At 50.0% G+C, this 24244-nt stretch overlaps 1 protein-coding gene across 2 annotated transcripts in view; it reads right to left on the reverse strand.

Annotated features, from left to right (window-relative positions):
* Window positions 1-24244, reverse strand: part of LOC121286697 (SHC-transforming protein 2-like) — an 85434-nt gene that overhangs the window by 39046 nt on the left and 22144 nt on the right. For both annotated transcript variants that reach the window (XM_041203675.1, XM_041203676.1), the window contains 2 exons: window positions 19235-19393; window positions 10460-10530 (listed from right to left, as the gene is read on the reverse strand). In XM_041203675.1, the coding sequence (XP_041059609.1) occupies window positions 10460-10530; window positions 19235-19393 (230 nt within the window). The remainder of the gene's footprint in view (window positions 1-10459; window positions 10531-19234; window positions 19394-24244) is intronic.

The raw sequence follows: 24244 nt of genomic DNA on the forward strand, positions 1-24244 counted from the left end.
CAGACAGAGAGAGAGAGAGAGGGGGACGCAGACAGAGAGAGAGGGACGCAGACAGAGAGAGAGAGAGAGAGAGAGAGGGACGCAGACAGAGAGAGAGAGAGGGACGCAGACAGAGAGAGAGAGAGAGAGGGACGCAGACAGAGAGAGAGAGAGAGAGAGGGACGTAGACAGAGAGAGAGAGAGAGGGACGCAGACAGAGAGAGAGAGGGACGCAGACAGAGAGAGAGAGGGACGCAGACAGAGAGAGAGAGAGAGAGAGGGACGCAGACAGAGAGAGAGAGAGGGACGCAGACAGAGAGAGAGAGAGAGGGACGCCGACAGAGAGAGAGAGAGAGGGACGCAGACAGAGAGAGGGACGCAGACAGAGAGAGGGACGCAGACAGAGAGAGGGACGCAGACAGAGAGAGGGACGCAGACAGAGAGAGGGACGCAGACAGAGAGAGGGACGCAGACAGAGAGAGAGACGCAGACAGAGAGAGAGACGCAGACAGAGAGAGAGAGAGGGACGCCGACAGAGAGAGAGAGAGGGACGCCGACAGAGAGAGAGAGAGGGACGCCGACAGAGAGAGAGAGAGGGACGCCGACAGAGAGAGAGAGAGGGACGCCGACAGAGAGAGAGAGAGGGACGCCGACAGAGAGAGAGAGAGGGACGCCGACAGAGAGAGAGAGGGGGACGCCGACAGAGAGAGAGAGGGGGACGCCGACAGAGAGAGAGAGGGGGACGCCGACAGAGAGAGAGAGGGGGACGCCGACAGAGAGAGAGAGGGGGACGCCGACAGAGAGAGAGAGGGGGACGCCGACAGAGAGAGAGAGGGGGACGCCGACAGAGAGAGAGAGGGGGACGCCGACAGAGAGAGAGAGGGGGACGCAGACAGAGAGAGAGAGGGGGACGCAGACAGAGAGAGAGAGGGGGACGCAGACAGAGAGAGAGAGGGGACGCAGACAGAGAGAGAGAGGGGGACGCAGACAGAGAGAGAGAGGGGGACGCAGACAGAGAGAGAGAGGGGGACGCAGACAGAGAGAGAGAGGGGGACGCAGACAGAGAGAGAGAGGGGGACGCAGACAGAGAGAGAGAGGGGGACGCAGACAGAGAGAGAGAGGGGGACGCAGACAGAGAGAGAGAGGGGGACGCAGACAGAGAGAGAGAGGGGGACGCAGACAGAGAGAGAGAGGGGGACGCAGACAGAGAGAGAGAGGGGGACGCAGACAGAGAGAGAGAGGGGGACGCAGACAGAGAGAGAGAGGGGGACGCAGACAGAGAGAGAGAGGGGGACGCAGACAGAGAGAGAGAGGGGGACGCAGACAGAGAGAGAGAGGGGGACGCAGACAGAGAGAGAGAGGGGGACGCAGACAGAGAGAGAGAGGGGGCGCAGACAGAGAGAGAGAGAGAGAGAGGGACGCAGACAGAAAGAGAGAGAGGGACGCAGACAGAGAGAGAGAGAGGGGGACGCAGACAGAGAGAGAGAGAGGGACGCAGACAGAGAGAGAGAGAGAGAGAGGGACGCAGACAGAAAGAGAGAGAGGGACGCAGACAGAGAGAGAGAGAGAGAGAGAGGGACGTAGACAGAGAGAGAGAGAGAGGGACGCAGACAGAGAGAGAGAGGGACGCAGACAGAGAGAGAGAGAGAGAGAGGGACGCAGACAGAGAGAGAGAGAGGGACGCAGACAGAGAGAGAGAGAGAGGGACGCCGACAGAGCGAGAGAGAGAGGGACGCAGACAGAGAGAGGGACGCAGACAGAGAGAGAGACGCAGACAGAGAGAGAGAGAGGGACGCAGACAGAGAGAGAGAGAGGGACGCCGACAGAGAGAGAGAGAGGGACGCCGACAGAGAGAGAGAGGGGGACGCCGACAGAGAGAGAGAGGGGGACGCCGACAGAGAGAGAGAGAGGGACGCCGACAGAGAGAGAGAGAGGGACGCCGACAGAGAGAGAGAGGGGGACGCCGACAGAGAGAGAGAGGGGGACGCCGACAGAGAGAGAGAGGGGGACGCCGACAGAGAGAGAGAGGGGGACGCCGACAGAGAGAGAGAGGGGGACGCAGACAGAGAGAGAGAGGGGGACGCAGACAGAGAGAGAGAGGGGGACGCAGACAGAGAGAGAGAGGGGGACGCAGACAGAGAGAGAGAGGGGGACGCAGACAGAGAGAGAGAGGGGGACGCAGACAGAGAGAGAGAGGGGGACGCAGACAGAGAGAGAGAGGGGGACGCAGACAGAGAGAGAGAGGGGGACGCAGACAGAGAGAGAGGGGGACGCAGACAGAGAGAGAGAGGGGGACGCAGACAGAGAGAGAGAGGGGGACGCAGACAGAGAGAGAGAGAGGGGGACGCAGACAGAGAGAGAGAGAGGGGGACGCAGACAGAGAGAGGGGGACGCAGACAGAGAGAGAGAGGGGGACGCAGACAGAGAGAGAGAGGGGGACGCAGACAGAGAGAGAGAGGGGGACGCAGACAGAGAGAGAGAGAGGGGGACGCAGACAGAGAGAGAGGGACGCAGACAGAGAGAGAGAGGGACGCAGACAGAGAGAGAGAGAGAGAGAGAGAGAGGGACGCAGACAGAGAGAGAGAGAGGGGGACGCAGACAGAGAGAGAGAGAGGGACGCAGACAGAGAGAGAGAGAGAGAGAGGGACGCAGACAGAAAGAGAGAGAGGGACGCAGACAGAGAGACAGAGAGAGAGAGGGACGCAGACAGAGAGAGAGAGAGAGAGAGAGAGAGAGAGGGACGCAGACAGAGAGAGAGAGAGAGAGAGGGACGCAGACAGAGAGAGAGAGAGGGACGCAGACAGAGAGAGAGAGAGAGGGACGCTGACAGAGAGAGAGAGAGAGGGACGCAGACAGAGAGAGGGACGCAGACAGAGAGAGGGACGCAGACAGAGAGAGAGACGCAGACAGAGAGAGAGAGAGGGACGCCGACAGAGAGAGAGAGAGTGACGCCGACAGAGAGAGAGAGAGTGACGCCGACAGAGAGGGAGAGAGGGACGCCGACAGAGAGAGAGAGAGGGACGCCGACAGAGAGAGAGAGAGGGACGCCGACAGAGAGAGAGAGAGGGACGCCGACAGAGAGAGAGAGGGGGACGCCGACAGAGAGAGAGAGGGGGACGCCGACAGAGAGAGAGAGGGGGACGCCGACAGAGAGAGAGAGGGGGACGCCGACAGAGAGAGAGAGGGGGACGCCGACAGAGAGAGAGAGGGGGACGCCGACAGAGAGAGAGAGGGGGACGCAGACAGAGAGAGAGAGGGGGACGCAGACAGAGAGAGAGAGGGGGACGCAGACAGAGAGAGAGAGGGGGACGCAGACAGAGAGAGAGAGGGGGACGCAGACAGAAAGAGAGAGGGGGACGCAGACAGAGAGAGAGAGGGGGACGCAGACAGAGAGAGAGAGGGGGACGCAGACAGAGAGAGAGAGGGGGACGCAGACAGAGAGAGAGAGGGGGACGCAGACAGAGAGAGACAGGGGGACGCAGACAGAGAGAGAGAGGGGGACGCAGACAGAGAGAGAGAGGGGGACGCAGACAGAGAGAGAGAGGGGGACGCAGACAGAGAGAGAGAGGGGGACGCAGACAGAAAGAGAGAGGGGGACGCAGACAGAAAGAGAGAGGGGGACGCAGACAGAGAGAGAGAGGGGGACGCAGACAGAGAGAGAGAGGGGGACGCAGACAGAGAGAGAGAGGGGACGCAGACAGAGAGAGAGAGGGGGACGCAGACAGAGAGAGAGAGGGGGACGCAGACAGAGAGAGAGAGGGGGACGCAGACAGAGAGAGAGAGGGGGACGCAGACAGAGAGAGAGGGGGGGACACAGACAGAGAGAGAGAGGGGGACGCAGACAGAGAGAGAGAGGGGGACGCAGACAGAGAGAGAGAGGGGGACGCAGACAGAGAGAGAGAGGGGGACGCAGACAGAGAGAGAGAGGGGGACGCAGACAGAGAGAGAGAGGGGGACGCAGACAGAGAGAGAGAGGGGGACGCAGACAGAGAGAGAGAGGGGGACGCAGACAGAGAGAGAGAGGGGGACGCAGACAGAGAGAGAGAGGGGGACGCAGACAGAGAGAGAGAGGGGGACGCAGACAGAGAGAGAGAGGGGGACGCAGACAGAGAGAGAGAGGGGGACGCAGACAGAGAGAGACAGAGCGACGCAGAGAGAGAGAGACAGAGCGACGCAGAGAGAGAGAGAGACAGAGCGACGCAGAGAGAGAGACAGAGCGACGCAGAGAGAGAGAGAGACAGACAGAGCGACGCAGAGAGAGAGAGAGAGAGAGACAGAGCGACGCAGAGAGAGAGAGAGACAGAGCGACGCAGAGAGAGAGAGAGAGAGACAGAGCGACGCAGAGAGAGAGAGAGAGAGACAGAGCGACGCAGAGAGAGAGACAGAGCGACGCAGAGAGAGAGAGAGACAGACAGAGCGACGCAGAGAGAGAGAGAGAGACAGAGCGACGCAGAGAGAGAGAGAGACAGAGCGACGCAGAGAGAGAGAGAGAGAGAGAGACAGAGCGACGCAGAGAGAGAGAGAGAGAGACAGAGCGACGCAGAGAGAGAGAGAGAGAGACAGAGCGACGCAGAGAGAGAGAGAGAGACAGAGCGACGCAGAGAGAGAGAGAGACAGAGCGATGCAGAGAGAGAGAGAGAGACAGAGCGACGCAGAGAGAGAGAGAGAGACAGAGTGACGCCGAGAGAGAGAGAGAGAGACAGAGTGACGCAGAGAGAGAGCGAGACAGAACGACGCAGAGAGAGAGAGAGACAGAGCGACACAGAGAGAGAGAGAGAGAGACAGAGCGACGCAGAGAGAGAGAGAGACAGAGCGACGCAAAGAGAGAGAGAGAGAGACAGCGTGACGCCGAGAGAGAGAGAGAGAGAGAGAGACAGAGTGACGCAGAGAGAGAGAGAGAGAGAGAGAGAGAGAGAGACACAGAGCGACGCAGAGAGAGAGAGAGAGACAGAGTGACGCAGAGAGAGAGAGACAGAGCGACGCAGAGAGAGAGAGACAGAGCGACGCAGAGAGAGAGAGAGAGAGACAGAGTGACGCAGAGAGAGAGAGAGAGAGAGAGACAGAGCGACGCAGAGAGAGAGAGAGAGAGAGACAGGGCGACGCAGAGAAAGAGAGAGAGAGAGACAGGGCAACGCAGAGAGAGAGAGAGAGACAGAGCGACGCAGAGAGAGAGAGACAGAGCGACGCAGAGAGAGAGAGAGACAGAGCGACGCAGAGAGAGAGACAGAGCGACGCAGAGAGAGAGAGACAGAGCGACGCAGAGAGAGACAGAGCGACGCAGAGAGAGAGAGACAGAGCGACGCAGAGAGAGAGAGAGACAGAGCGACGCAGAGAGAGAGAGAGACAGAGCGACGCAAAGAGAGAGACAGAGTGACGCAGAGAGAGAGAGAGACAGAGCGACGCAGAGAGAGAGAGAGACAGAGCGACGCAGAGAGAGAGAGAGACAGAGCGACGCAGAGAGAGAGAGACAGAGCGACGCAGAGAGAAAGAGACAGAGCGACGCAGATAGAGAGAGAGACAGAGCGACGCAGATAGAGAGAGAGACAGAGCGACGCAGATAGAGAGAGAGAGACAGAGTGACGCAGAGAGAGAGAGAGACAGAGCGACGCAGAGAGAGAGAGAGACAGAGCGACGCAGATAGAGAGAGACAGAGCGACGCAGATAGAGAGAGACAGAGCGACGCAGATAGAGAGAGACAGAGCGAGGCAGATAGAGAGAGACAGAGCGAGGCAGATAGAGAGAGACAGAGCGAGGCAGATAGAGAGAGACAGAGCGAGGCAGATAGAGAGAGACAGAGCGACGCAGAGAGAGAGAGAGAGACAGAGTGACGCAGAGAGAGAGAGACAGAGCGACGCAGAGAGAGAGAGACAGAGCGACGCAGAGAGAGAGAGAGAGAGACAGAGTGACGCAGAGAGAGAGAGAGAGAGAGAGAGACAGAGCGACGCAGAGAGAGAGAGAGAGAGAGACAGGGCGACGCAGAGAAAGAGAGAGAGAGAGACAGGGCAACGCAGAGAGAGAGAGAGAGACAGAGCGACGCAGAGAGAGAGAGACAGAGCGACGCAGAGAGAGAGAGACAGAGCGACGCAGAGAGAGAGACAGAGCGACGCAGAGAGAGAGAGACAGAGCGACGCAGAGAGAGAGAGACAGAGCGACGCAGAGAGAGAGAGACAGAGCGACGCAGAGAGAGAGAGAGACAGAGCGACGCAGAGAGAGAGAGAGACAGAGCGACGCAAAGAGAGAGACAGAGCGACGCAGAGAGAGAGAGAGACAGAGCGACGCAGAGAGAGAGAGAGACAGAGCGACGCAGAGAGAGAGAGAGACAGAGCGACGCAGAGAGAGAGAGAGACAGAGCGACGCAGAGAGAGAGAGACAGAGCGACGCAGAGAGAAAGAGACAGAGCGACGCAGATAGAGAGAGAGACAGAGCGACGCAGATAGAGAGAGAGACAGAGCGACGCAGATAGAGAGAGAGACAGAGCGACGCAGATAGAGAGAGAGACAGAGCGACGCAGATAGAGAGAGAGACAGGGCGACGCAGATAGAGAGAGAGACAGGGCGACGCAGATAGAGAGAGAGACAGGGCGACGCAGATAGAGAGAGAGACAGGGCGACGCAGATAGAGAGAGAGAGACAGAGCGACGCAGAGAGAGAGAGAGAGACAGTGCGACGCAGATAGAGAGAGACAGAGCGACGCAGATAGAGAGAGACAGAGCGACGCAGATAGAGAGAGACAGTGCGACGCAGATAGAGAGAGACAGAGCGACGCAGATAGAGAGAGACAGAGCGAGGCAGATAGAGAGAGACAGAGCGAGGCAGATAGAGAGAGACAGAGCGAGGCAGATAGAGAGAGACAGAGCGAGGCAGATAGAGACAGAGCGACGCAGAGAGAGAGAGAGAGAGACAGAGTGACGCAGATAGAGAGAGACAGAGCGACGCAGAGAGAGAGAGACAGAGCGACGCAGAGAGAGAGAGACAGAGCGACGCAGAGAGAGAGAGACAGCGCGACGCAGAGAGAGAGAGACAGAGCGACGCAGAGAGAGAGAGACAGAGCGACGCAGAGAGAGACAGAGCGATGCAGAGAGAGACAGAGCGACGCAGAGAGAGAGAGACAGCGACGCAAAGAGAGAGAGAGACAGAGCGATGCAGAGAGAGAGAGACAGAGCGACGCAGAGAGAGAGAGACAGAGCGACGCAGAGGGAGAGAGACAGAGCGACGCAGAGGGAGAGAGACAGAGCGACGCAGAGGGAGAGAGACAGAGCGACGCAGAGGGAGAGAGACAGAGCGACGCAGAGGGAGGCAAAGGGTCGCATAGAGGCAGAGGGTCGCATAGAGGCAGAGGGTCGCATAGAGGCAGAGGGTCGCATAGAGAGGGTGAGAGAGAGACGGTGAGAGAGAGAGAGGGAGGAACTCAGGGGGGAGAGAGAGAGAGAGGGAGGGCCTCGGGGGGAAGAGAGAGAGCGAGAGAGAGACTCGGGGTGGGGAAGAGAGAGAGAGTGAGGGAGGGACTCGGGGAGGGAGGGACTCGGGGGGGAAGAGAGAGAGAGGGAGGGACTTGGGGAGGGAGGGAGAGGGAGGGACTCGGGGAGGGAGGGAGAGGGAGGGACTCGGGGAGGGAGGGAGAGGGAGGGACTCGGGGAGGGAGGGAGAGGGAGGGACTCGGGGAGGGAGGGAGAGGGAGGGACTCGGGGAGGGAGGGAGAGGGAGGGACTCGGGGAGGGAGGGAGAGGGAGGGACTCGGGGAGGGAGGGAGAGGGAGGGACTCGGGGAGGGAGGGAGAGGGAGGGACTCGGGGAGGGAGGGAGAGGGAGGGACTCGGGGAGGGAGGGAGAGGGAGGGACTCGGGGAGGGAGGGAGAGGGAGGGACTCGGGGAGGGAGGGAGAGGGAGGGACTCGGGGAGGGAGGGAGAGGGAGGGACTCGGGGAGGGAGGGAGAGGGAGGGACTCGGGGAGGGAGGGAGAGGGAGGGACTCGGGGAGGGAGGGAGAGGGAGGGACTCGGGGAGGGAGGGAGAGGGAGGGACTCGGGGAGGGAGGGAGAGGGAGGGACTCGGGGAGGGAGGGAGGGGGAGGGACTCGGGAGGGAGGGAGGGGGAGGGACTCGGGGAGGGAGGGAGGGGGAGGGACTCGGGGAGGGAGGGAGAGGGAGGGACTCGGGGAGGGAGGGAGAGGGAGGGACTCGGGGAGGGAGGGAGAGGGAGGGACTCGGGGAGGGAGGGAGAGGGAGGGACTTGGGGAGGGAGGGAGAGGGAGGGACTCGGGGAGGGAGGGAGAGGGAGGGACTCGGGGAAGGAGGGACTCGGGGAGGGAGGGAGAGAGAGGGACTCGGGGAGGGAGGGACTCGGGGAGGGAGGGAGAGAGAGGGACTCGGGGAGGTGGAGGGACAGAGGGGAGGAGGAGGGACAGAGGGGAGGAGAGTTACTCGGGGAGGGCGAGGGCGAGGGCGGAGGGGAAGGCGGTGCGAGGGGGAGGGCGGGAGGGAGTGAGGGGGAGGGGTAGAGAGGGGGAGGGGGAAAGGGACTCGGGGCGGGGGGGTAAAGGGACTCGGGGCGGGGAGGGGGGGTAAAGGGACGGGGCGGGGGAGGGGGAAAGGATCTTGGTGCGGGGGAGGGGGGAAATGGGTCTCGGGGTGGGGAATGGGACTCGGGGAGGGAGAGGGAACGGCACCCGGGGAGAGGGAGAGAGGGAAAGGGACAGACTCAGGGAGAAAGGGACAGACTCAGGGAGAGAGAGAAAGAGAGAGAGCAAGAAAGGGACAGACTCAGGGAGAGGGAGAGAGAGAGCGAGAAAGGGACAGACTCAGGGAGAGAGAGAAAGAGAGCGAGAAAGGGACAGACTCAGGGAGAGAGAGAGAGGGAGAGAGAAAGGGACAGACTCAGGGAGAGAGAGAGGGGGAGAAAGGGACAGACTCAGGGAGAGAGAGAGAGAGGGAGAAAGGGACAGACTCAGGGAGAGAGAGAGAGAGGGAGAAAGGGACAGACTCAGGGAGAGAGAGAGAGAGGGAGAAAGGGACAGACTCAGGGAGAGAGAGGGAGAAAGGGACAGACTCAGGGAGAGAGAGGGAGAAAGGGACAGACTCAGGGAGAGAGAGGGAGAAAGGGACAGACTCAGGGAGAGAGAGGGAGAAAGGGACAGACTCAGGGAGAGAGAGGGAGAAAGGGACAGACTCAGGGAGAGAGAGGGAGAAAGGGACAGACTCAGGGAGAGAGAGGGAGAAAGGGACAGACTCGGGGAGAGAGAGGGAGAAAGGGACAGACTCGGGGAGAGAGAGGGAGAAAGGGACAGACTCGGGGAGAGAGAGGGAGAAAGGGACAGACTCAGGGAGAGAGAGGGAGAAAGGGACAGACTCAGGGAGAGAGAGGGAGAATGGGACAGACTCAGGGAGAGAGAGGGAGAATGGGACAGACTCAGGGAGAGAGAGGGAGAATGGGACAGACTCAGGGAGAGAGAGGGAGAACGGGACAGACTCAGGGAGAGAGAGGGAGAACGGGACAGACTCAGGGAGAGAGAGGGAGAACGGGACAGACTCAGGGAGAGAGAGGGAGAATGGGACAGACTCAGGGAGAGAGAGGGAGAATGGGACAGACTCAGGGAGAGAGGGGGAGAAAGGGACAGACTCAGGGAGAGAGGGGGAGAAAGGGACAGACTCAGGGAGAGAGGGGGAGAAAGGGACAGACTCAGGGAGAGAGGGGGAGAAAGGGACAGACTCAGGGAGAGAGGGGGAGAAAGGGACAGACTCAGGGAGAGAGAGAGAGAAAGGGACAGACTCAGGGAGAGAGAGAGAGAAAGGGACAGACTCGGAGAAAGAGAGAGAAAGGGACAGACTCGGAGAAAGAGAGAGAAAGGGACAGACTCGGAGAAAGAGAGAGAAAGGGACAGACTCAGGGAAAGAGAGAGAGAGAGACTCAGGGAGAGAGAGAGGGATACACGGAGAGAGAGACAGACTCAGGGAGATTCAGAGAGAGAGAGACACACACAGGCTCCAGAGAGACAGACAGATAGAGAAACATAGAGAGAGAGAAACACACACAGGCTCAGAGAGACAGACAAGTGGAGAAACATGCACAGTCTCAGGGAGAGAGAGAGAGAGAAGCACTCAGAGAGAAAGAGATGGAGTGACTCAGAGAGACAGAGAGGCAAACTCCAAGAGGTAGTCTTAGAGAGTGACAGAAAAAGATTGAGAGAGAAAGAGACAGAGCGTGGACGAGGAAGGGAGATATGCAGGAAATAGAGAGAGGGAATGTGTGCATATTTGTGAAGAATGACCAGTGACTGACTCCCCAAGTGAAAACAACCCAATAAGCAGATGCTATCCTGAAGAAACATCTTTGAGGGTGAAATTTGAATATTGATTATATTTACAGTTTAACTTATTTGGTTCTAAGCTTCTTTGGTTGAATAACAATCAATGATCATAAACAGGTTTAGTCCCATGTATTGACCCATCCTGTGCACATTCTGTCAGCAATATATACAGTGTCTTACCTTGTGACCTGTGTTCTAGTGTTGAAATCAAGGGATCTCATTGATTTTACCACTTCGATACAACCCATATACTGCAACAAGAAGATCCAGGATAAAACATATATACAACTAAAATTAGACACAGAATCATAGAATATCACAGCTCAGAAAGAGGCCGTTCAGCCCATCATGCCTGTGCCAGCTCTTTGAAAGAGCCATCCTGTACCACTGCCCTGCTATTTCCAATTCTCTTTTAAAAGTTACTGTTGAACCTGCTTCCATCGTGAATTTTTATTCTTTCATGGGATGTGAGCCTCGCTGGCAAGGTCAGCATTTGTTGCCCTTCTCTAATTCCGAAGGTCTAATTAAGAAGGTGATGCTGAACTGCCTTCTTGAACTACTGCAGGTATTCCCACAGTGCTGTCGATGTTGGGTGGTCTGTCCAGTTTTAATCCTTTTGAATTTTCTGGAGCAGTTTGGTAGTGGCTTGTTAGGCCATTTCAGAGGGCAGTTCAGGGTCAACCACATTGCTGTGGATCTGGAGTCACACGTAGGCCAGACTGGGTAAGGATGGCAGATTTCCTTCCCTAAAGGACATTAGTGAACCAGATGGGTTTTTACAACAATCGATGATAAGTTCATGGTCACCATTACTGAAACTAGCTTTATATTCCAGATTTAATAATTAACTGAATTTAACAAATATGTAAATTTAATTAATTGAATTTAAATGCCACTAGCTACCATGGTGGTATTTGAACCGATGTCTCCAGGGCAATAGCCTGGACCTTTAGATTATTGGTCCAGTGACATTACCACTATGCCACCGTCTCCCCCCCACCATCATAACTTACTGTCTAAATAAAGTTTCCTTATGTCGCTTTTGGTTCTTTCGACAATCACCTTTAATCTGTGTCCTCTGATTGCCGACCCTTCTGCCTGTGAAAAGAGTTTCTCTTTATCTACTCTGTCAACGCCCTTCATAATTTTGAAAGGCTCTATTAAATCGCCTCTTAATCTTCTCTGCTCTTAGGAGAGGGGAAGCTGGTGAAATTTAAATTAACGTAATAAAATATGGAATTGAAAGCTAGCCTCAGTGATGGTGACCATGAAACCTTTCAGGAAGCAAATCTGCCACCCTTACCTGGTCTGGCCTACATGTGCCTCCAGACCCACAGCAATGTGGCTGACTCTTAACTGCCCTCTGAAATGGCTGCCCACTTTGGGGCAACAAATGCCCACATCCCAAGAAAGAATAAAGAAAGAAAAATCCCTGAAGTTCTCCCTCCCTGGAACCATTCTCATAAATCTCCTCTGCATCCCAAGGCCTTGACATCCTTCCTTGTGGTGCCCAGAATTGCACACAACACTCCAGCTGACAGGGACTTGGATGTCCTTGCTCATAAATCACAGAGAGTTGACATGCAGGTATAGTAAGTAATTAGGAAGAGGAAATCCCTTTATTATAAAGGGATTGAGGTACAAGAGTAAAAGACGTCATACTACAACTGAATCTTGGTGAGAGAACACCTGGAGTATTGTGCACAATTCTGGTCTTCTTATCCAAGGAAGGATACACTTGCCTTAGAGGGAGCACAATAAAGGTTCACCAGACTGATTCCTAGGATAAATCCTACAGTTTGAGTAGACTAGAACTATATTCCCTAGAGTTAGAAGAATAAGAAGCGATCTCATTGAAACATATAACATTTTTAAGAGGCTTGACAGCTTAGATGCTGGAAGGATGTTTCCCCTGGCTGGGGAAATTGGATTGAAGAGTCACAGTCTCAGAATAAGGGGTTGACTATTTAGGACTGAGATGGGCAGAAATTCCTTCACTCAGAGGGTTGTGAATCTTTGGAATTCTCTACCTGAGAGGACTGTGGAAGCTCAGTCGTTGAGTATATTCAAAACAGAGATCGATAGATTTCTGGACTCTAAGGGAACTAAGAATTATTGGGATAATGCGAGAAGATGGAGTTGTAGTATAAGGTCAGCATGGTCTTATTGAATGGCAGAACAGGCTGGAGGGTCCAAACAGATAAAAACAAAAAACTGCGGATGCTGAAAATCCAAAGCAAAAACAGAATTACTTGGAAAAACTCAGCAGGTCTGGCAGCATCGGTGGAGAAGAAAAGAGCTGACGTTTTGAGTCCTCATGACCCTTCAACAGAACTAGGTGAATCCAAGGAGAGGGGTGAAATATAAGCTGGTTTAAGGTGGGGGGAGGGGGGGTGCAGTTGGGTGTGGGGAGAGAAGTGGGGGGGGGGGTGGTGTGGTTGTAGGGACAAGAAAGCAGTGATAGGAGCAGATCATCAAAAGATGTTACAGACAAAAGAACAAAAGAACACAGAGGTGTTGAAGTTGGTGATATTACCTAAACGAATGTGCTAATTAAGAATGGATGGCAGGGCACTCAAGGTATAGCTCTAGTGGGGGGTGGGGGGGCATAAAAGATTTTAAAATAATGGAAATAGGTAGGAAAAGAAAAATCTATATAAATTATTGGAAAAAACAAAAGGAAGGGGGAAGAAACAGCAAAGCGATCGCCCAGTTTACGTTTGGTCTCTCCAGAGAGACTTGCAGAACACCTGCGGTCTGTCCGCAAGAATGACCCAAACCTCCCTGTCGCTTGCCATTTTAACACTCCACCCTGCTCTCTTGCCCAAATGTCTGTCCTTGGCTTGCTGCATTGTTCCAGTGAAGCCCAACGCAAACTGGAGGAACAGCACCTCATCTTCCGACTAGGCACTTTACAGCCTTCCAGACTGAATATTGAATTCAACAACTTTAGATCTTGAACTCCCTCCTCCATCCCCACCCCCTTTCTGTTTCTTCCCCCTTCCTTTTGTTTTTTCCAATAATTTATATAGATTTTTCTTTTCCTACCTATTTCCATTATTTTTAAATCTTTTATGCCCCCCCCACCCCCACTAGAGCTATACCTTGAGTGCCCTACCATCCATTCTTAATTAGCACATTCGTTTAGATAATATCACCAACTTCAACACCTGTGTTCTTTTGTTCTTTTGTCTGTGACATCTTTTGATGATCTGCTCCTAATACTGCTTGTTTGTCCCTACAACCACACACCACCCCCCTCCACTTCTCTCCCCCCACCCAACACCCCCCCCAACATTAAACCAGCTTATATTTCACCCCTCTCCTTGGATTCACCCAGTTCTGCTGAAGGGTCATGAGGACTCGAAACGTCAACTCTTTTCTTCTCCACCGATGCTGCCAGACCTGCTGAGTTTTTCCAGGTAATTCTGTTTTTGTTTTGGAGGGTCCAAATGGTCACTTGCTCCTATTTCTTACTTTCTTAATAAAAGTTCAGTGTAACTTTCTTGCTTTGTATTCAAATCCATTACTAATAAAACCAAAGAGCCTGGACGCTTATTGTTTTAAATAGGCTTCTCAATTTGTTCTCCCCCTGTATCTGTATTCAGAGAGGACAAGCCACACATGGGGCTCCTTTACATTTAGGGCCGAAGAGGGGAAAACCAGCCAGGGTTCCTGCTCCTGATCACTGTCCAGTCACTGTTGGGAAGTGACTGAGGTTGCTAATCAAGGGGATGGTTAGTGAGTCTTCAGGAGAGAAGAACATTAAGAAGCACTCACACACACACACGCATATGCACGCAGACACACATACACACAAACAATACAAACATGATTGAAACCTAGGAAGATACATTTCACACAAAGATTCAGGGCTGTGTCTGAGAGGTAATGTATCAGAATTAATGCAGAGAAGAGCTGACAGCACTGCCTGAGAGGCTGGAGGGATACCACTGGCTGCGGGAGGGTTGGAAACAGAGTTTCACAGCTGCTCAAATTACATTTTGGTCTCTTAAGTAGCTCATCACAGCTCCCACTGCATCAAATGAGGAGGCAAGGTCACACAGGGCACAAATAATGTTGGGAATGGATAAAGTGCTGAATCATTTAGGATTCTGCCCAGCATCTCTCAACCACTATCATCTCTCACTGCCCAATACATGCGAGACTGAACTCATCACATTTCACTTCGGGTACAAACCACGTATCACTGTACAGTGGAAACTGACACTGACCAAGCAACAAGTCAGTCTGTGTAAATAGAGGAAAATAGGGTGATACAGATTGAGGATGATACCAATCAACTGCAACATAACATAAGAGCTAGGAGCAGGAGTAGACAATTCAGCCCCTCAAGCCTACCCCGCCATTCAATACGACCATGGCTGATCTCATTTCAACCTCAACTCCAATTTCCCACCCTCTCCCCATAACCTTTCAACCTGTTACTAATTAAAAATCTGTCTATCTCAGCCTCAAATTTATTCAGCATCCCAGCATCCACTGCACTCTGAGATAGTGAATTCCACAGATTCATGACCCTTTGAGCAAAGTAATTCCTCCTCATCTCTGATTTAACTCTACCACCCCTTAGCCTAAAACTATGGCCTCTTGTTCTAGAATGCCCTACAAGGGGAAACATCTGCTCCATGTCTACTTTGTCTATCCCCTTTAGCTTCTTATATACCTCGATTAGATCTCCTCTCATCCTTCTAAACTCTAGCGAGTATAGGCCTAAACTGCTCAATCTCTCCTCATAAGACAAGCCCCGCATCTCTGGAATCAATCTAGTGAACCTCCTCTGAACCGCCTCCAATGCAACTATATCCTTCCTTAAGTAAGGGGACCAAAACTGTGCACAGTACTCCAGGTGCGGTCTCACCAATGCCTTGTACAGGCATGGCATAGATAGACTAGCAGAATGGACAGAAAAGTGGCAGATGGAATGAGCAGTGTGAGATGATGCATTTTGACAGAAGGGATAAGGAGATCAATATACTTAATGGCACAATTCTAAAGAGTGTATCGGGACAGAGAAACCTGGGGGTTCATGGGCACAGATTACAGAAGGTGGCAGGACAATTAAGAGAGAAATTAGCAAAGCTGTATGGCTTCATATAAAGGGGTGTTGGGTACAAAAGCAGGGAAAATTATTCTGAAACTGTTTAAAGATCTGGGTTAGGCCATAACTAAAGTATTAGTGTCTAGCTCCAGTCACCACATTTTCAAAAAGATATGAGGCTCCTTCAGAGGATGCGGAGGAGATTTACCAGAATGGTTCCAGGGATGGTGGGGCATTTTAGTTACAGGGTTAGGTCGGAAAGGCTGGGGTTGTTTTACTTGGAGCAAAGGAGATTGAGGGAGATTTGACAGAGGTGCACAAGATGATGAAAGGCTTGGATAAGGCAGACAAAAAAAAATCTCTTTTCATTAACTGATTGTACAAGAGCCAGGGAATACAGATTTAAGGTTTTGTTACTCCAGATGTGGTCTAACTTTGTATAACTGTAGATCATACTCCCCTTTATATTCCCGCTTTTTACTTATAAAGGCTGACGTTCCAATAGCCTTTCTGATTATTTTTAGTGCCTATTACATTTTAATGATCTGTATACAGAGGTTCCTAAATCTCTGGGAACCTCCACTGTTTCTATCTTTACACTATTGAAATAATACTGGGATCAATCCCTTTTTTGGCTCCACATGGATGATCTCACACTTTCCTGTGTTGATTCCTTGTGGCACAGTTTTACTCACTCATTTTATCAATGTTTCTTTGTAATTTTATACTCCCGTCTACACTACTCACTATTCCACCAATCTTTGTGGAATTGGTAAAGCTGGTTATATGGCTCTCTACTGTGTTATTTAAGTTATTAATCTATATGGTGAATTGTTGAAGCCTCAACACTGGTCCACGTGGGACATCACTCATCACCTCTTTTCAACTCGAGTACATACCCATGATCCCTATTCTGTCTTCTACTATCTAACCAATCTTTTGACCAGGTCAATAATTTGTCTTCAATTCCATGAGGTTTAATTTGAGCTAATATTCTCTTACGTGGAACCTTATCATGAGTGTGAAAGGTATAACAAACAAAGCCAGAGCTCCCTGGACAACAAAAGAGAGAGTAAGACAAAGCAGAAAAAGGTGTACGCATGACAGATGTCAGGTCTGTCATACCTGACAATACAAATGAGAACCAGGCTAAATATAGGAAGTTAAGAGGGAAATTTAAAAAGTAAATAAGAGAAGCAAAGAGAAAGTATGAGAAGAGACTGGCAGCTAACATAGAAGAAAATCCAAAAAGCTTCTAGAGGCATTTAAATAGTATAAAGGTGATAAAAGGGGAAGGGGGCCCAAGTAAGGACCAAAAAGTGGATTTACACACAGAGGCAGGGGGCATCATAGGGCACTAAATGAATAAAATGTCTTTACCAAGTCGTAGTGAAAGAGGAGGTAGTTGAGATACTGGGTAGTCCAAAAATTGATATTGAGGAGGTATAAGAAATGTTAGATATACTTAAAAGTTGAAAAGACACCAAGACCAGATGGGATGTATCCAAGGATGCTGAAGAAAGTAAGGATGGAAATTGCAGAGGCACTGGCCATAACCTTCAAATCTTCTTGAGATAAGGGATGGTGCCAGAGGTCTGGGGAAACCTTATTCAGAAAAGGGAGTAAGGATAAGCCCATCAACTACAGGCCAGTCAGTTTAACATCAATGGTGGGGAAGCTTTAAAAAGTTATAATTCAGGACAAAATTAAGTAACCTGGACAAAAGTACATTGATTAAGGAAAGCCAGTGCAGATTTGTTGAAAGAAAATCATGTTTAACTAATTTGATTGAGCTTTTTGATCAGGATAATGGAGTTGATGTGGTGTAGATGGGCTTTCAAAAAGTATTTGATAATAATTTAATAATTATTTAATAATAATTTCATAAGTGCCACACAACAGCTTCTCAGTAAAGTTAAAGCCCATGGAATAAAAGGATCAATAGCAGCATGGATATGAAGTTGGCTGAATGACAGGAGAGAGAGGGTAGTGCTAAACTGTTGTCTTTCAGACTGGAAGAAGGTATACAGTGGTATTTCCCAGGGATCAGTATTAGGTCCACTGCATTTCTTGATCTATATCAATAACCCAGGCTTGGGTGTGCATAGCGCTATTTCAAAATGTGTGGATAATACAATAGGCTTCAAGAGGACATAGAAGGCTCGTGGATTGGAAGGACATGTGGCATGTAAAATTTAATACAGAGACTTGTGAAGTGACTCATTTTGGTCAGAAGAATGCAGAGGGACAACATAAAGTGAAGAATACAATTCTAAAGGGGGTGCAGGAGCAGAGGGACCAGGGGGTATATGTGCACAAATCATTGAAAGTGGCAGGACAGGTTGAGAAAGCAGTTAGAGTGTATGGGATCCAGGGCTTAATAAACAGAGGGATATAGAGTACAGAAGCAAGGAGATTATAAACACTGGTTTGGCCTCAATTGGAGAATTGTGTCCAATTCTGGGCATCATGCTTTAGAAAGGATGTGAAAGCATTAGAGAGGGTACAGAAAGAATTCACAAGAATGGTTCCAGGGATGAGAAACTTCAGTTAGATGGATAGATTAGAGAAACTGGAGTTAATTTCCTCAGAGAACTTTGAGGAGATTTGATAGAAGTGTTCAAAATCATGAGGGGTCTAAACAGTAGATAGAGAGAAACTGTTCCCATTGACGCAAGGATTAAGAACCAGAGAACACTGATTTAAGGTGATCAGCTAACAAGCCAAAGGCAACATGAGGAAAATCTTTTTTACGCATCAAGTGGTCAGGATCTGGAACTAAGTGTGTGGTGGAGTCACATTCAATCACAGGTTTCCAAAGGAAATTGGATAATTATCTGAATAGAAAAAAATATTCAGGGATGGGGGGGAAAGGTTGGGGAGTAGGACTAGCTGAGGTGTTCTTCAGGAGCTGAAATGAACATAAGAACATATGAAGTAGGAGCAGGAGTAGGCCATTCAGCCCCTTGAGTCTGCTCCAACATTCAATAAGATCATGGCTGATCTGATTGTGACCTTAACTCCACTTTCCTGCCTGTCCCCCATAACCTTCGACTTCCCTGTCAATCAAAAATCTGAATAATTCAGCCTGGAATATATTCAATGAGCCAGCCTCCTCTGCTCTCTGGGGAAGAGAATTCCACAGACTAATGACCCTCAGAGAAAAATTCCTCTTCACCTCTGTCTTAAATGGGGGACCCCTTATTCTGAAACTCTGCCCCCCCACCCCCCATTCCCCATGAGAGGAAACATTCTCTCAGCATCTACCCTGTCATGTGAGGGGCTGAATGGCCTTTTTCTGTGCTGTAATTATCCTATAACAGAACGTCTTCTGGAAATCCTTATAAACTATATTCATCGACATTCCCCTGCCCACTACTTTAATTACTTCCTCAAAAAATTTAATCAGGCTGGTTAGGCATAAACTACCCATTACAAATCCATGTTGGCTCTCTCTAATCAACTCAAATTTCTCTCAGTGCTCAGTCAATCTATCCTTATGGATTCCAAAAATATTCCCACAACAGATGTTAGACTAACAGGTCTATAATTTCCTGGTTTCTGTCTCATAATCATACAACAATGCCTGACACATCCTCAGAATGACTGACTGCCCAACAATACAACTTGTTTTAAAACTTTCCTCTAAAGCCCCTTTTCTGAAGAATGACCGGGCCCGGGGAGGGGGGTGGAATTCTGCTGAACCCAATCTCCAATTCAGCACAGCTTGTGTGTGCGGCTGAATGGACGGAATGGGAGGCCACATACCAACTGAACACAGGATGCTGTGGACCCACCCTTTGTACCAGCAGCTGTCTGGGTACTGAGTCTCAGCACCCCCAGGGGGGGATCAGTTTTACCCCACCCCACCCCACCCCACCCCTGTTACTCACTCGGACGATGTAGGAGACTCCCGAGCCCAGGATCTTGCTGTCCGGGTGCAGCCAGCCCTCCGAGGGCTTGTTGATGAAGCTGCCTTTGCGATTCCACTCCTCTCCGCCCAGTCTGACGCCTTCCACTCGGACCTTCCTGCCGGGCAGCCTGGCCATGGCCTGTAAAGCGCAGGGAGGAGGGCACAGCGAGTCACAGGATCCCAGGACGGTGGTCAGCCCGGGGGCCGGGGGGGCAGCGCGGGGGGGAGGGAGCTCCTTGGCTGGACTCCGGCCGCTCAGGAAGCCGGAGGAGGAGGGCGAGAATTTCCAATGCGGGATTTTCGGGATGAGAGTGCAGAAGGTAGTGGAATCCTCCGGCTCTTCGGCCACGGGAGCGGCACCGAGCTGGCTGTTCATGGTCAGACTGTGCAGTAAGCCCCTAGCTGAGGTCACCGACTCGCTCCTGAATCGGTCATATTTCGGCTTCATCAGCGGAGCTCTCCTGCCTGAACTGTCTCAAGACTGGGATTGATTCTCCACACTCCCCAGCTCAGCCGCTGATGTCATTTGGGGAATTAATCATCCATTAACCAACAGACAGGCAAGAGAAAGGGTCCGAGCTCAGGGGAGAGGCAGAATGCATAGAGAGACAGCTACAGCTGTACTGGAGCTGATCCTTCCTTTGGGCACACTGTCATAATTTCTCTCTGATTTTTATTTGCTCTCTTTGATACATCAGATCTGAAAATCAGAGACACCCCCCCCCCGCCAAACCATTGGAACTAAGAATACAGATACAGGAGGAGACTATTCAGCCCCTCCACCCTGTTCCACCAATTAGATTATGGCTGACCTGTAGCTTAACCCCATTTACCTGCGCTAGTTGCATAAACCTGAACCGTCGGGAGAGTGATGGACTTCAAAAGGGACATAGACAAGTTGGTGGAATGGTGGACAAGTGGCAGTTGAAATTTACAAAATCACAGAATTTTAACAGCGCAGGAGGCCATTCAGCCCATCGTGTCTGCACCAGCTCTCTAAATGAGCATTATGACCCAGTGCCGTTGCCCTGCCTTTTCCCCGTACCCCTGCACATTGTTTCTATTCTAATAATCATCAAATGCCTTGATTGAACCTGCCTCCACCACACTTCCAGACAGTGCATTCCAAACCTGAACCACTCACTGTGTGAAAAAGTTTTTTCTCACGTCACATCTGCTTCTTTTGCAAATCATTTTAAATCTGTGCCTTCTCATTCTTGATCCTTTGACGAGTGGGAACAGCTTCTCCCTATCTACTCTGTCCAGCCCCCTCGTGATTTTGAACATCTCTATCAAATCTCCTCTTAGCCTTCTTCTCTCCAAGGAGAACAGTCCCAACCTCTCCAATCCATCCTCATAGCTGAAGTTTCTCATCCCTGGGACCATTCTTGTAAACCTCTTCTGCACTCTCTCCAGTGTGTTCATATTCTTCCTACTATATGGCGCCCAGAATTGTACACAAAACTCCAGCTGAGGTCTAACATGTGTCTTATATAAATTCAACATAACCTCCCTGCTCTTATACTCTATGCCCCTGTTAATAAAGCCCAGGATACTATATGCTTTATTAACTGCTCTTTCCACCTGTCCTGCCACCTTCAATAATCTATGCACATATACACCCAATTCTTTCTGCTCCTGCACCCTCTTCAAAATTTTACCCCTTATTTTATGTTCTTCCCACCAAAATGCATTACCTCACATTTCTCCACATTGAACTTCATCTGCCATCTATCTGCCCACTTCACCAACTTGTCTATGTCCTTTTGAAGTTCCATACCATCCTCCTTGAAGTTCACAACACTCCCAAGCTTTGTATCATCCACAAACTTTGAAATTGTCCCCTGCCCATCAAGGTCATTAATATATATCAGGAAAAGCAAAGGTCCCAATATTGACCCCTGGGGAACTCCACTACAAACCTTCCTCCAGCCTGAAAGATATCCACTGACCATTACTCTCTGCTTCCTACTTTTCAGCCAATTTAGTATCCACATTGCTACTGTCCCTTTTATCCATGAGCAATAACTTTTCTCACAAGTCTGTTGTGTGGCACTGTGTCAAATGCCTTTTGAAAGTCTATGTACACCACATCAATAGCATTACCCTCATCAACCTTTTCTGTTACCTCTTCAAAAAGCTCCTGCAAGTTAGTTAAACACAATTTCCCCTTTAGAAAGGGTCTTCCTTATCAACCCATATTTTGCCATGTGACTACCAATTCTATCCCAAATTATTGTTTCTAGAATCTTGCCCACCACTGAAGTTAAACTGATCTGTAATTGCTGGGCTTATCCTTACAACATTTTTTGAACAAGTGTGCAATTCTCCAGTCCCCTGGCACCACCAAATGCGAAGTGTGAAGTGATTAATTTTAATAGGAAGAATGCAGAAAGACAATATAAAATAAAAGATAAAATTCTAAAGGGAGTGCAAGAGCAGTGGAACCTGCATAAATCATTAAAGGTGACAGGACAGAGAGTGTGGTGAATAAAGCATACAGTATTCTGCATTTTATCAATAGGGGCGTAAGAGTACAAAAGCAAGGAAGTATATTAAACCTGTATACAACACTGATTCGACCTCAACTGGAGTGTTGCGACCTGTTCTGGGCACCACACTTTAGAAAAGATGTGAGGACATTAGAGAGAGTGCAGGAAAGATTCATGAGAATGATTCCAGGGATGAGGAACTTCAGTTATGTAGATAGATTGGAGAAGCTGAGGCTGTTTTCCAATTGGAGAAGGCACTACCAAACTAACAGAATGGCAGGGGATGGGGGGTTCAGGTGAAGGGAGACTTACAAATCTGAAGAGAAAGTTCAAGGTTTTGGAACAGTATAGTGATGTGTGTGAAGACAAGCAGAGTGGGATAGGAAGCGACAGAGAGTTTAACAAAAATGTACATCAACAAATAAGGTTATTGCAGGGATTAGAAGTAAAAAAAATAAATTAAAGGTACTTTATCTAATGCATGAAACATCTGCAATAAGATAGATAAATTAGTGGCACAAATAGAGGTAAATGGTTCAGATTAATCACCAGGACACACACATGGTTACATGGTGATCGAGGTTGGGAAGTAAATATTCTAGGGTACATAATATTTCAGAAAGACAGACAAAATGGCAAAGAAGGTGGGGTAGCCCTAATAGTAAAGGATGACATAAGGACATTAGTGATAAAGGATCTGGCCTCTGAAGATCATGAAGTAGAATCAGTATGAGTAGAAATTAGGAATAGCAAGAGTCAGAAAACATTGGTGGGAGTAGTTTATAGGCCCCCTAACAGAAGTTATACCGTTGAGCACAGCATTATACAAGAAATTATAGGAAGTTGTAACAAAGACAATATAATAATTTTCATATAGACTGGAACAATTAAATTGGTAAGAATGGTCTAGAAGATGAGGAAGAGAGTAGTTAAAGTGAATGTTGGTCCCTTAGAAACAGAGACAGGAGAAATTATCATGGGGAAGTATTAAGAATATTTGGATGTGCACTTGCGATGCCATGGCATACAAGGCTATAGGCCTAGTGCTGGAAAATGGGATTAGAATAGTTAGGTACTTATTTGACCGGCGGAGAATCAAAGGGCCAAAGGGCATTTTTCTGTGCTGTAGACCTCTACCACTCTACGGAATGAGGAAGTGGCAGAGGCATTGAACAAATATTTTATGTCTGTCTTCACAGTAGAAGACACAAGTTTCATACCAGAAACTGACAATAACCTAGGGGCTAACATGAATGAGGAAATTAGGGAAATTAATATCAGCAGAGATAAAGTATTGGAGAAACTCAAAAATCCAACAAACCCCTGGAACCTGATGACCTACACTCTAGGGTTCTAAAAGAGATAGCTGCAGAGATAGTGGATGTGCTAGCTATGATTTTACAAAATTTCTTAGATTCAGGAAGGTCCCACTCGATTGGAAGTTGGCAAATGTTACACCACTTTTCAAGAAAGGAGGGAGAGATAAACAGTGAACTAGAGGCCAGTTATTCTAACTTCAGTTGTTGGGAAAATGCTGGAATCTATTATTATGGAAGTATTAACGATGCACTTAGAAAAGCAGAGTATGATTAGAATAAGTCAACATGGTTTTCCTAGTGGGCAATCCTGTTTGACAAATTTATTATTTTGTGAATGTAACTAGTAAGGTAGATAAAGGGGAACCAGTAGATGTAGTATACCTTTGGATTTCCAAAAGGCCTTCAGTATGGTGCCACACAAGATAAGGGCTCATGGCGTTGGGGGTAATATATTATTATGGATAGGGGATTAGTTAACGGATTGAAAACAAGGAGTGGCATAAATGGGGTTTTTTCAAGTTGGCAAGCAGTGAATAGTGGAGTATCACAGGGATCAGTGCTGGGGCCTCAGTTATGTACAATCTATATTAATGACTTAGATGAAGAGATAGAGAGTAATGTAAGTTTGCTGATGATACCAAGCTAGGTGAAGGTAAGCTGTGAGGAGGACACAGGGAGGCTACAAAGAGACAGGTAAGTGAGTGGGCAACAAGTTGGCAGAAGGAGTATAATGTGGGGAAGTGTGAGGTTATTCACTTTGGCTGTAAGAATAGAAAAGCAGAATATTTTTTGAAAGGTGAGAAACTTGTAAGTGTTGAAGTTCAAAGCGATTTTGTGTGTGCTCGTACAAGGAACACAGCAAGTTAGCATGCAGGTGCAGCAATCAATTAGGAAGGCAAATGGCATGTTGGTCTTTATTGCAAGGGGATTAGAGTACAGGAATAAAGAAATCCTGCTCTACTTGTACAGGGTTTTGGTGAGACCACATCTAGAATACTGTGTGCAGTTTTTTTCTCTGCATTTAAGAAAGGATAGACTTGCAATGGAGGCGGTATAGCGAAGGTTGACTAGATTTGTCCCTCAGATGAGGGGGTTGTCCTACGATGAGAGGCTGAGTAAATTGGGTTTATATTCTCCCGAGGTTAGAAGAATGAGAGGCGATCTCATTGAAACATACAA

Source organism: Carcharodon carcharias, chromosome 14, assembly GCF_017639515.1.
Source record: "Carcharodon carcharias isolate sCarCar2 chromosome 14, sCarCar2.pri, whole genome shotgun sequence".
Lineage (NCBI taxonomy): Eukaryota > Metazoa > Chordata > Chondrichthyes > Lamniformes > Lamnidae > Carcharodon > Carcharodon carcharias.